General features: G+C 45.9%; 1 protein-coding gene across 4 annotated transcripts in view; it reads left to right on the plus strand.

Moving 5' to 3' along the window:
* The window catches only part of INTS10 (integrator complex subunit 10), a 182,156-nt gene that overhangs the window by 45,726 nt on the left and 122,219 nt on the right, over positions 1-14,211 (plus strand). For all 4 annotated transcript variants that reach the window (XM_029601117.1, XM_029601131.1, XM_029601123.1 and 1 more), the window contains exon 7: positions 6,836-7,007. In XM_029601117.1, the coding sequence (XP_029456977.1) occupies positions 6,836-7,007 (172 nt within the window). The remainder of the gene's footprint in view (positions 1-6,835; positions 7,008-14,211) is intronic.

The raw sequence follows: 14,211 nt of genomic DNA on the forward strand, positions 1-14,211 counted from the left end.
TCATATAGCAGTTCAGGCTTATTTTAAATGAACCCTGATATGGTGCTAGGGCTTCATAATCATCAGTCATTCTATAATATAGGATTCTTAATATTGAAGCTATCCTTTACTTATCTTTTGATAAAGTCCACTGTATATTAGAACCACTTGTTGGAGGGATTTCAATATGTTTGAGTGTTCTGTCTTCAGCAGATGGTATAGGACTGCATCTTGTGCTGAGGACTGAGGCCTGGTAGGCTGAAAATGAATTGCTTAGGGGGGCAGCTCCTGAGGTAAAAGAGTCTCTCCCTCAGCTGAGCAATGCCCAGGAGTGCTCAGACAAATTAAATTAAAGGTCCAAAGATGCAGCTCTTGAAGTGAAAGTAGGGCTCCCTCCCTCGGTTGAACAGTGTCTGGGAAGGTGGGGGCTTCTGGATTTAGGACTCTTTGGTTCTCCCCTTCTTTCTTTTTATCCCCCCTCCTTCTTGCTTCCCCTGCTGCAGGCTATTGATTATCCTGCTCTTTTTCTTCCTGTTACTGCTCTGTTGGATAAAGTTTAAAATAAATAAATAAAGTGGAGGATCTAAGTACCTAAGCTTACAAGTGACGGCAGACCAGAGACCTTGGATTCAGGGAGGTTTCCAGTGAGTAAAGCAGTAGGAGACTGCGGTTCTTAGTTTTTGAACAAGGCAGGGCTACAGGGCCAGTTTGAGCAAGGGAGGAGGCCATAATGGCTGTTGTAGCAGAGTGTGGGAAAGAAGCCCATGCTCTTTCAGAGCTGTGGGAATTCACAAGACTGCTTGTGAAGGGGGTCTTCTAAGCTGCCTGTGCCTGTCAGGATGCAGAAGGAGATCTGTAGGAAGGTGAATTAGCCTCTTCTAGCGCAGCAGGCAAGGCAGCAGAGTACTTGCTTGGGCTGTTTTCTAGGATTTGGGATTGGCAGCCATCTTATGGCTATGTGGTAGAGCAGAGGAGCTAGGTCCTTCATTTAACATCGTGGGTTAGGATCTTCTATGGATGCCCATTTGGCAGTGGCCTTTAAAGGAACTCCTGTTTCTCCCATATTAGACTTCTGCTGTTTCTCAAGTGTGGGTTACACTTTCAAAATAATTTGTAAAGTGTTTGCAGCAAGCCTTCTTGATGGCTCAGAGTTTAGTCCATGGCTCCACTCTCTCTCTTCTGGGTCTCTCTAGCTCAGGGACTATAAGTAAGAAGAGGCTCAGAGCAGAGGAAAAGGTGGTTGTGGAAGAGAATAATCTGTTGAAATCTGAGGATTCTTTGGATAATTTTAAAAGATTTCTGGTGCTGTTTCTTGGGGAAGCTGACTATCCACCAGAAGGAGAGAATGCATCTATTTTCCTGTCAGTAAGCAGGCTGAATTAGCCATGCTATCTGGGAAAACCACCTGGTGGCCCGAGGCAGAAAACTCTCTCCACAGATACAGAGTTTTGCTCTGCACGAGCGTTCCCATGCGATTACCCGACTTGCTCAGTTCTGTTTCTTCCCGGGCAGCTCACGGACATGGATTCTGCGCTCTCATGCTTCTTCTCAAATTTTCTTTCTCTTTTACACCTTGGTGTACCCCAAAAAAGCACTGAAACCCCAGGCTTTAAGTATTGCCAATGTGGCAAAGTTATATCTATCACTTGTGGACATAACTATTGCTGCCTGGGGCTGGACCATGACCAGACATCCTGTCATGACTGCGGCAGGATGTCTCTGAGGGCCCAATGTCAACCAGCTGAGTAAATTGCCAAACTGAAGGAGATCAGGTCATTGGCTTGTATGCCCTGTCACACCGCTCCACTCAGTCTTCAATGGCGCCAAAACCAAAGAGGCAAACTCCAGCAAAATGGGCGGTGTCGCTGGAACCAACCTGAACAAGCTAGGGCCAAGTGGGAAATCCCCACAAAGAGTCCGAAGGTAGGGGTTTGGGGGGAAAACTCCCCAAAAGACCCAAAGGTGCCATCGAAGCCAAGAGCCGTCTCACAGGAGCCAGTGATTCCGAAAAAAACCCAAAGCATTACACAGCTCGGCGCACAGCACACAAAAGAGAACAGCACATGATGTACGACCCAGGATGATCAATGGCACAAGACAAATGCAAGCAGCAATGCTGAATTCCAAGATTCAGCAACATCAATTTTATATCACTCAATATTTGTATGAATGCTTGCAAGTTTCGAAACTGAAAGAAGGTTCGAAGACAGGCCAACTACAGAACCAAACCATAGTTGACATGTAGGAAGGATTACGCCATCTCATTTGTACAGTGTACGAGGCCTTTGATACATCGGGTAGGACATCAGCAGTTTCAATAGCAGCCTGCAGAGTTGCTTGGCTTCAAGCAAGTGCAGTCTGCAACGATATACATGAAAAGCTGGCTGATCTCCCTTGCAAAGGAGATAATTAATTTGGGGACAGATTGAGAGACTGTATCTCAACTGAAGAAGAAAAGTGTGGTGGTCTATTTGCTTACGACGTTGAAAGAACAATCTTCCTCTGAGATTCAGCCCGACTTATAAAAAGGCTTTCTATCAGAAACATCAATACAAAACCATTCAATCCCTACAGGGTACCTCCCTACCAAACTCAGAGGCAAGAAACCCAAGCAAGGGGATGAGCAAGAGCTCAACGATCACAAAAGCAACAGCACGGCAACAACCAGAAACCTCAACAGAATTTTTGAAGTCTGCTGTTGGCGATAGGCGGTGTAATAAATTATAATTAGAGAGAGAGATTCCATGAGTACAAGTGAAAGACTAAAGAGTTTTTTTTATAGGGGTTCAGCAAGTCTTAACTTAAGGGCTTAGACCCAGAAGTAAGACACAAATGAGTTGGTGACGGGTCATAAAGTGAAGCCCCTATTAGAAATAGAAAAGAGGACAACCAGTCTGTAGCAGATTTGAAGGAAATTGTGTGTTCGGGTGGTGGTATTGTCTCAAAACCCAAGGAAATTAAAGCTCACAGTATTTGGGATTATAAAATTGTGGAAAAAAAAATCTGTTCAAATCACTATTTTTTTATGCTTCTTTCATTAGCACTTTAGAATCTAGTCTCAATTTTTACAACTCTTGAAAGCAATTCAAACAGAATATTTTTAGGCAGTACTGCTATAGATAATTGCTTTTAGCTAACTAAAATGAAGTGGAGGAGTAGCCTAGAGCAGTGTTCTCAACCTTTTTTCGGCCGGGACACATCTGACAGATGGTTCTCACATGCGTGACCCACTGAACATGTGACCATCACGGGGCAAAATGTAAATATACATTCTGCATCCTCAGGAACCCCCTCGACCCCCAAAAATGGGTGCAGAGCAGAACTAGGGCATTACCCATACAGCTTACCATACAAAAAAAGATATTCTGGATCTGATGACATCTCAGTAAAAGCAAAATAAACTCTCTTTACTGGCAAGCACAATACCCCTCCTTATGAAAAGACAGTAATTTACCACTACAAATACTTAACCGGGCCCTAAACACTAATACACCTCCTATTAGGAAAACAGAGCAAGCCAAGCTGCTATAGATAGATACCTACTTAGTATAGTTTTACAATTATTTCTAATACATTTTACAAAACAGCTGATCAACAGAATAACATCCAACAATTAAAAACTCATAAAACTTATTAAAAATTGTCCAAATATTTATTTATTTAGCATTTTTCTATACCGACCTTCATGGTTAAATACCATATCAAATCTGTTTACATCGAACAGGGATAGAGAACTGTAACAGACGGAACAACTTTTTATAATCAGAAGAAACAAAAGTTACATTTAACAAGGACCGTAAACTTGGAAGCTTAAATATTTTAAAACAGCAGTCACATCACATAATACCCAATAATTAAAAAGGCAGCCAGTCAAGAAAAATAAACTTAAAAAGCTGCCTTTACTTACCCTCTCCAGCAACTCTCCTACTCCTTTCCTTTGTAGGCCAATAGCACTCACCAGAAACAGCAGTGGCTGCTGAGGCTCTCTCCTCACAGTCCTCTTCCTTAGGGCCCACAACCAGTCTGTCTAACACAGATCAGTAACTTCCCTAACTAGTATCTCTTACACACACACACACACACACACACATGTCACCTCTCTCTCTCTCTCTCTCTCTCTCACCAGTCATCTCTCTCTCTCTCTCACCAGTCATCTCTCTCTCTCTCTCTCACCAGTCATCTCTCTCTCTCTCTCACCAGTCATCTCTCAGTCACTTACATACAAGCTCACACACACACAAAAGCTCACATGGAGCCTCTTCTCATTGTTTAGCCCAATAAGTCTGGCCTCCGCTTCTCAGTCGCCTCTGGCCGGACCTCCGGCGGTGTGCAACGTCTCTCCAGCCGCCTCTCGCGGTGCACAGGGTCTCTCCGCTCTTCGCTGCCGGCCTGGCCTCCGGCGGCGCACAGGACTCTCCACTCTTCAGCCGCCGGCAGTGGTGCACAGCGTCTCCCCATTCTTCGGTCCAGCCGGTGGCGGCGCACAGACCTCTTCACTCTTCAGTCGCCGGCAGTGGCGCGCAGCGTCTCACTATTCTTCGGCCCACTGGCGGCGGCGCGCAGGTCTCTCCATTCTTCATCCCCACCCCTAGGGAGAAGGGAAGCACAAGCGGGGCAGTGGAACACCAGGAGCCGCAACACACCTGCCGGTGTTGCGATACACCAGTTGAGAACCGCTGGCCTAGAGGTTAGAGCAACAGGCTGAGAACCAGGGATACTAGGGTTCAAATCCTGCTATGCCTGGTGACCTTGCCAAGTCACTTCAAACCTACTGGGTGCTGCATTAAGTCAATTAGTACAGTAATGTACTGATTATTGCATGATATATGCAATATTTTGCATCTCTCCGCCTAAATTCTCTCCCCTATTACAGTGACCTTCTTTGCATGTGATTTTTGCATGCATGAATAATGCAAATGCATGCAAAGGTCATTACTAGTCATTGCTAGTCAAAGTGGACAGCCGCGATAAAAGAACTACATCTATTTGAAATGCTTTAAATGTAGGGCAGGAGGCCTGGGGTTGTCGGGGTCCACATCGACTGGGGGTCAGCACAGACTCCCGCTCAACCTCCCCATTTGCCAGTGATTTTTTTTCTTTTGGGCAAGCATCTCTTTAAAGGTGATGGCGGCCCTGTAAGGTTGGGGCTGCCATTGTGTTAAAGGGCTGCTTGCTGTGGTGTTTGGTCACAAGACAAAAGAACATTCCATAAGGTCACAATGTTTTTTTGGGGGGAGGGCCTCACTATCGCAGCAACTCACCCCACACCCCCTCTCCCCATGAAAAAACATTGTGGCCTAAGTGTGAGCCCTTTGGGGACAGAGAAATATCTACCTGAATGTAACTTGCCTTGAGCTACCAATGAAAAGGCGTGAGCTAAATAAATAAAATAAACTTACCTCCATTAATGAGTTTCATGAAAATGGAATACAAAACAGCATATGTTTGCTTGGCATCACACTATATCTGTTACACTACTCTGCTAAGATTTTGTTCACTCGCAAATCCTGTAACACTCTTTTGCCTTCCCAGATACTCACTCATTCTATGGACTCCGTTTCTAACCAAATCATGGTGTATATACCATTGAATCCTGTAAATAGTTTCTCAGTTATCCAGGTTATCTTGTTATGGTTAGTTATTGTACACTTTGTTCCTGTTCTATGTAATGGCATTGGCAATTAGTTATAAGTTATATGTAAACCGATACGATGTGCAAACGGCTGTCGGGATATAAAATTCTCTAAATAAATAAAATAAATAAATGTTAGCTTCTTCATTCAGTGTGCTTCCTAAAACTGCAGCATTGTATACAGCATATAAAGTTAGTTCATTACTCAGCAAGTGACTGTTCTACTGGTTTTATGGTACTCCTGGGGGAATTCTGCGCTACTGCGGAACGCAGAATTGCCAAATTCTGCACAGAAAATAGCAGAGGAGATCCCCTGGCATGCCGCGAACGGAGCACGTCCCGTAGCACATGCTCCGTTCGTGGCGAAGATGAAGGCCCGGCATGCCGTTCGCGGCACATAGGGACCTTCCCTTTTCGCTACGAACGGCGTGCCGGGTCTTCATCTTCATCGCAAACGGAGCGCGTCCCGCGGCTTGCTGGTGAGAGAGAATGTGTGTTAGAGAGAGGGGAGGGTGTGAGAGAGCGAGGGGGGGGATGTCAGTGAGAGAGAATGTGTGTGAGAGAGGGGAGGGCGACAGCATGGTTGGTAAGGGGGGTGGTGGAGAGGGTGTGAGAGAGAGCATGGGAGATAAGAGGGTGGGTGGGGGGATGCTTGAGTGTGGGTTTCAGAGAGAGGGAGCCTATATGAGGAGATTGTGAAGGAGTGTATATTTGTGTGAGAGATTGGGAGCTCGTGTGTATGAAAAAGGTATTGTGTGTATGTGAGGGTGCTAGCCTGTGTGAAGGGATTGTGTATGTGTGAGACAGAGCCTGGGTGAAGGGCTGCGTGAGAGAGAGAGATTGTGTGGGTGTGTATGCAAGAGAGAGGGCCCTGTATGAGGGGATGTGTGTGTGCGAGAGAGTGAGGGAGCCTATATGAGGGTGTGTGTATGTGGAAGGGACACTTACAGTGAATTTCTAGGGAAAGTCTGCTCAAAATATTTAAAATTCTGCAACTTTAATAACTTTTTTCTGTAATAATTTAAAATGTAATTACTTAGACTGTCATGTAAATTGTGTTATTTTGACCAATATAAAGTTTGCAGAATTTTGCAGAATCTTCAGTTTTTGTGCACAGAATTTTAAATGTTTTTGCTCAGAATTCCCCCAGGAGTATTTTATGGGAAGGATTCCATGCATCATTGCCCTAATTTTCATGCAAGATCACCATCTTTTTGTCTCTAGGTTCACAGGATACCTCTGATCTCATGTCTCCTAGCAAACGCAGCTCCCAGAAGTACATCATAGAAGGGCTGACTGAGAAGTCATCTCAAATTATTGATCCTTGGGACAGGCTGTTTAAGATTTTGTCAGTCGTGGGAATGAGGTGTGAATGGCAGATAGATAAAGGAACCAGGTAGGAATACTATATCGTTACCCAGAAAAATGACTTGATGGAATTTTGCACTTAACCAGATATCTAGTTAAGTGCAATATGTAATTCATGGTCAAAACACGAGATGTAGTTACTTTTTTTTTAAACTACTGCTATTCAAGTTTCTGGTCCAGTTAGTCAGTAGGACCTTCATCCAGGACCAGGGATTCCATTTTCATTAATGCTGCCTTACCGCAGGCAGGGTAGTTGATTTAGTGAAATTGAAGATTGGTTTCCAAGTTTCTGGTTTATTTAAATCTTTTATGCAATAAATACTCAGTTTGATACATTTGGGCCTGATTGGCTCAAGGTTCTAACACCAACTTTTTAATGAAACAAATGGAGTAACATCAGGATTGCATCTAGAAGAGAGCATTGTCTCCTTGATGATGATGGTCTTTGTCTTTCTCCAAGGCAAGCAGGATGGTAGTCCTCCCACATGGGTGACATCATCCGATGGAGCCCGGCACATAAAACATTTGTTAAAGTTTCTAGAAACTTTGACAGGCACACTGAGCATGCCCAGCATGCCACTAACCACGTGTCCACATGGGGTCCCTTTTCAATCTCTTCTTTTCTGTGAAGCTGTTGCCTCACGGTTGCAGAGCTCGTGCTCTATTTGGCAGATTTTTGCTTTTTGGAAGTATTTTTTCCTTCCACACATCGCGTAGGGTCCCTCCTTTTCAGTGATCTGCTAAGTCCCTCGCGTTTTCGTGATCGATTGCCGACTGCCTCCTTCGTCTGTGCCCGCCGACCATTGACCATGTGCTGTGTACTATTTTCCATAGCATCGACCAGCTTCCGCCAGTGCCCCCGGACTATGTTCATCACAGACCCCACAAGGTCTGCATTCTCTGCCTGGGGCCATCCCATGATGTCCACAGTTGTGATCTGTGCCTAGATGACCCCTAAGGGTCATCGAACCTATCTTGACAAAATGGAAAAACGATTTGGATCCAAGTGGTCAGATCTGTCCTTGGCCTCGGGGACCTCCATCCTGCTCGGAAAGGAGACCCCGTTGGGATTGCCCCCTCCTACATTCCCTGGCTCTGATCTCTTTGCAGGGGACAGACTGCGGTTTTTGCCAACCCGCTCCCGGTCGAGTTCCTTGCTGTCGCCATCGGTTACGGGCAAGGACCACGGAGACCATAAAGAAACATCGAAGAAACAGTCATCGATCATCTTCATCTTCTAAGCCAGACCATGGGCAGGCATGGATGTCGGTGCCTCCCACTAAGCGGTCTAGGACGGAGGAAGCGATACCCTGCCGATGCCTCCATAGACACCGGTGGAGGGCTCGGTGCCCCTCTGCACTCCAGGGGACATCCCGATTCCACCTGCTCTTCTTCAAGCCGTTTTTATCCTTGGCTGCCTTTGAGGAGGAGTTAGAGGCGCATGCGGTTAGCAGTTGGCCGGGTCCTGCAGGGCTTCAAGCCCCTGGTTCCACCGGGACTGCCATTGCCGCAAGAGCCTACTCCACTGGTGCTTGCGCCATTACTGGAACGGCTTGATATGCTGTTCAGTGTCCTACCAATGCAGTTGGCTCTGGAGCCCCAAGCCCTTTCACAGCCAAAGGGAGCACCGCTGCCACTGCCACTGGCCCCCATACCGGTGAGTGACGACTCCTCCGAGGAAGGGCCATTGGGTTTGATGATGGATTGGGGACACATGGTGCCACATCACCTCCCAGTTTTCCCAAGGCCATCAGGATCGGTTCCACTGATGCCTTCGGGGCCTCCGATGCTGTTGGATCCATCGATGTCTCCAGCTTCTCTCTCTGTGCCCTTGAGGCCTAAGTCTCACCTGCCCTTAGGTCTTCGACTCCCCCCCCCCCCCCCCCCTGCATTCCCAAAGGGGAGGCCCCTTATGACCCCTGGGAAGGGGAGGCGTCTGTATCCTACTCTGAGGGATTGGAGGATCTGCCTTCCGAGCCCTCTCCTCTGGAAGAGTGACGAAAATCTCCCTCGGAGGATTTCTCCTTCGAGATTCGTAAAGGCCATATTAGAATCTGTGCCTTTCCAGCTATTAACAGAGCAGGACATCTGGCACAAGATGCTTGAGATTCTACAATTCATAGATGCCCTGCAAGAGGAGGTGGCAATGCCAGTCCATGACATCTTCAAGGAGCTGGTAACCCATCTTTGGGAACACCCCATCGCGGTACCACCGGTTAACCAGAAGATGGACGCAGTATACCTAGTACAGCTGTCCACTGGGTTTGACTGCCGTCAACTCCTCCACCAATCAGTGGTGTGGAGACGGCCCTGAATAAGGCAAAAAGGATCCGCAACCCAACCTTCGGCTCCCCCAGGGCGAGAGCATAGGGTTCTTGATGTCCTTAGATGCCGGATGTTCCAGGGTGCCATGTTGACTGCCTGGATAGTTTCCTACCAATTATACATGGGGCAGTACTCCAGGAACTTGTGGAAGCAGTCCCTTGAATTTAGTGAGCGCCTACCACAGCAATTCCAGGAGGACTTCCAGACAATCGTCCAGCAGGGCTTGGAGTGCAATAAGCATGAGGTTCGCTCTGCTAATGACGTCTTTGAGATAGCCATGAGAACCGTTGCAGCAGGCATAGGAGCCCGAACGGATGGCGTGGTTGCAAGCCTCAGACTTGCGCCTTGAAATCTAAAACAGTCTGGCTGATTTGTCGTGTACGGAGGAAAATCTGTTCAGAGACAGAATTAAGGAGGCAGTGGCACAGCTGAAGGACTATCAGGAGACCTTTCAGCAGTTGTCAGCTAGTACCTCTGACACTTAGCCATCCAAGAAGCTTCCAATTCAATACCCGAAGAGGCCCTTTTATCGGCCTTGAAAATATTACTCGCCAGGACAGAGGTCCAAGGTTCAACGGCCTTCTCCCAGTGCGAGGCCAAGACAATCTCGGCCTCCCCGGGCAACCACTGTTCTGCCGTAGAACCCCGCCAAGGGGTTTTGATTGGCGGCCAGGGAGCATGAGCAAATCTTTCTGCCAGATGCCGTCCCTCCGATTGGGAGTCAGCTCCAGCTGTTCGCAGATCGATGGGCTTTGATCACATCGGACCTTTGTGTCCTGTCCATCGTGCGTCAGGGTTAAAAGTTCTTACCTACACAACTGGTGGGAATGCCTGCGAATTTCACCTTTTTGGGGTACTGTTTTTTTTTCCTGGCTGAGTGAGATCCTGGGAGTGTCATTAGCTCCTTCTGCTGAGGCAGCCCTACTTACACGTGCTGCCAGGTTAAATAAACATCAGCAGAAACTGTGTCCAGGTGATTATTGCTGTGCTCGGCTTGGTAGCAACCGGGTGAAAGGCAATTCAGGTGCCTTTCACCCGGTTGTATTAAGGATGTTGTAGAAAAATTGTATTAAGGATGTTGTAGAAAAATTGTATGCCTCTTATCGACTTGCCTCCTTAACAGCTGCTAAGTATAAACTAACATCCTCCCTTATGCAAATATGGAAACCTTTTTTAGATTTTTATGTGCAAAAATAACAGGATAGCCTAATGCTTTATTCTATACCTATCTCACATTGTACATCTTATACCTTGATAATTATTCCTATCTTATGACTAGCTACAGCAGTGTAACTATTACAAGAACGGAAAGTTTTGTTGAACTGACATTTATTTTCCAGGTACTGATGCCTAGAGAGCTCTACTAAAGGGGAAAGAGAGGCAGGCGGGGGGGAGGTCTTGGGGGATGATTAATTGTATGCTGTTCCATGTACTGAACAATTTCTAAAACTTTAATAAAAATGTTAATTACAAAAAAAAGAAACATTGACCATTTTGGATCTTCCATGCGGTCAAACTTCAGGACCAATTTTCTCCTTGCCTGGGCCCCTTGGTCCTCCATTATTGTCTTTGTAGGTAGAAAGATCCCAAGACATTTTTGGATCTTTCCTACTGCCTCAGAGGCAGTTTTCTGCAGTTTGTCGTAGCAGTACAAGACTTTCGTGCTATATGGAAGTCTGGCAGGGAGGAGTCCCACATGTTCCTCCTTTGTCTCTTCCTGGCCTTTCTGTCCCAGCAGGCTTGATGCCCAAGTGCCCTAGACTATCTGAGGAGGTCTTTGGGGGGGGGGACCTTCCTCCCTGGGGTCCCTTCTGGGATCTGGATAAGAGGAGGCAGCAGGAAATCATTTGGGGAATGTGGAGGAAGGAAAATTTATCCTCTGAAGCAGAGGACTTCTCTATCATCAGGCTCTTTAGAAAACAAGAGCTTAGTTTGCTACTTGCTCTGAATGACAGATGTGAGAGTCTGGAAGGTCCCTGAGGGAGACTCCATTCTCAAGGAAGTGAGGAAGCTTTATTCTGCAAGGACGACAGGGAGTCCTTATTTTGGATTAATCCAGTTGATGTATTGATTTCTGCTCTGATTTGCAAAACCATTCTGGTGGAAGCTGGAACTGCTGTCAGAGATCTGCAGGATAGGAAGATTGAAGCTGTTTTAAAACAGGCTTCTGTCCTGGCCATTCAGTCCTCCATTTGTGATGGCTTTCTGTCATGGACTTATGATGGGTGCAGTAGCTCCTGAACAGTCCTGCTTGGACTCTGGGGCCACCTTTTGGTGGATACTATATATGACTTCATCAGGATTTGCTTTGGTAGCTATGGTGTGAAGGTTGCTATGGCAGCAGATACAGTGTCTAAGACACAGCTTAGCAAGTTTCTCTTCAAGGAGAGGTTATCGTCTGGAGAGATTGGTCAAGATTCTGAGAGAATCTGCCAGAAATTCCCAGTGGGTGGAAGCCATTTGGTTTTCCAGGCTATTAGATGTTATGTTCACTTCTGGCCAGAAGATACAGGCCAAGATACAGTCAAAATGATCCACAGATGTCTTCATATTAATTGCTTTGGGATAGAAACTTTGCTGTCTCCGTGGTGGTGAGGCAAGGAGAGTAATTTTCATCCCTGCGTCTATTGAATATGTGCTTCCTCATCCCTTTTAGGGAAGAGCACCAGCGATTCCTATGATTCCACATTCTAGAGAAGCACATGGAGTTGAGCTCTCTCCTTTTTCGTCTCACTGCAGTGCCAAGGACCTTCTTCATGGTGATGATTGCAGTAAAGGAATCATGGGTTATCCATACCTGGACAATGTACTGTTAAGGGACAAGTTGTGTCAGGAGTGCCAGTCAGCTTTGACTAGGGTGGTCCAGAAGTATTTGGCCGTGTAGTGAACTTCTTGATGAGCAATCTGGTACCTTCCCAATCTCTGAAGTATCTGGGGGTTTGATAAGCAGAGTCATCTTGTTTTGAGAAGATCAGCAAATTATCTCCGACTCCTGGGTTCTATGGTGGCCACTCTGGATCTAGTTCTTGGGCCAGGGTTTTACATATAGCCTCGTCAGATGTCCCTGTTGTCCTTCTGGTTTATGCAATCGCATGGCTACAAGGTGCACCTTTCCTTTTCATTCTCTGTTAGGGAAAGCCTAGTTTGGGGGCAATTCTCTGGAAGTTATTGGAGCAAATGGACCTGGGACCTCCTATTTGGTTTGTGGTCACATTGGATGTGAGTCTTATGGGCTGGGATGTTCAGTGTTGCTATCATATAGCCTAAGGGCTCTAGTCCAAAAAAGAAACTTTGTGGTCCAAAAACACACTGGAATCCAGGGTTGACAGGTTAGCCTGTTGCAGATATAGCCCTTAGTGAAGGGAGTGACAATTCTGGTGCCTCCGGCAATGCTGTAGTGGTAGCTTATGTGATCAGACAAGGTAGGCACTTGGAACCCAATGGCAGCCCAAGAAGCAAGCCACCTCATCCTTTGGGCAGACAGAGCCTGCTCACAGGAGTAGAGAATATCCAAGCTGACTTCTTCAACAGAAATGTGCTGGACCCTGGGGAGTGGGAGCTCAACCGGGACGCTTTCCAGATGATGATGGATTGGTGTTGCATCCCTTAAATGAATCTGATGACAACTCGCAAGAATTACATGACCAGCACATTCTTTAGCTGATGAAAAGAATGGGGTTCTAGCAGAATTGGCAAAATCTAGCTTTGGCTGAAGAGCAAATTTTCTTTATTTTTTCTCATAGGCCAAACTATATAAGAAAGATAGAGGATCACTGGTTGACAGTCATCCTTGGTATGCGGATGTAGTGAGGCAGCTTGCTACTGATTTGTTCTGTCTCCCATGGGTCAAGGCCATTTATGCCAGGGACTGGTTCTAATGGAGGATCTGGTTCTATTTTCTATTACAGCTTGGTCCTTGAGAGGCTTTGCTGATGTAGAAAGGGATATTCTTTAGCAGTGAATTATACCCTGCTGAAGCCTGGAAAAATTCCACTTCATGGGTTTTTGGGTATCTGGCATCTTTGTGAGTTTTTGCAAAGCTCTGTCTGTTCACCTTGCCGAATGGACATTCTAGCTGTTCTGGCCGCCTTGCAAAAGGGTCTGAATAAAGGCTTAGTTTTATTCCCTGAGGGTACAAGTTGCAGCTATCTTAAGGGTCAAATTTAGGGAATCTCTGTGGCATCCCACCTAGATATATGTTGCCTTTTTCCTTTGTGGATTTGTGTATTAGTATTTCCTTCTGTGCCCTGGTGCTCAGTGCAATCTGAAAGTTATCGGTCCTTTCTTTTAGCCAATTAGTCATGCATCCTTGAAGGATCTCTCTTTAAAGTCTGCATTTCTAGTGGCCATATTTATTTTATTTATTTATTTGAATTTCTTATATACCGGCATTCGCGATGGGAGTCGCATCATGCCGGTTTACAAATAACAGGGTGTGATAAAAGGATAAATACTTTAAAAAACTTAGAACATTAACATGTGATAGAAGAATAAAGTAGCAGTTACAATAAAACAGGGATAAAATGTAAACTTGGAATGTAGAGAAGGCGAGAGAAAGATTAACAATGAGATAAAAGATAATAACCAAGGTAAATAAAAACCTGCCAATTTAAATGAGAAGAACATTACGGAGTTGTCAAAGGTTGTTGATTACCCTGACGGGAGATCTTAATTGCTTGAGTTGGGAGTAGGTTTAGTTGGTATCTGGAAAGGCTTTCATGAAAAGCCAGGTTTTAAGTCTTTTTCTGAATGTAGGGAGGCAAGGTTCCTGTCTCAATTCTGGTGGGATGGAGTTCCACAAGGTAGGTCCTGCTGTAGAGAAAGCCCTGTCTCTGAGTGTCATATGGTGAAAGGTTTTTGCAGGAGGAACCTGTAATGAGTCTCTGTAGGACTCTCTGATAGGTCTG

This window comes from Rhinatrema bivittatum, chromosome 1 (genome assembly GCF_901001135.1).
Source record: "Rhinatrema bivittatum chromosome 1, aRhiBiv1.1, whole genome shotgun sequence".
Taxonomy (NCBI): Eukaryota; Metazoa; Chordata; class Amphibia; order Gymnophiona; family Rhinatrematidae; genus Rhinatrema; species Rhinatrema bivittatum.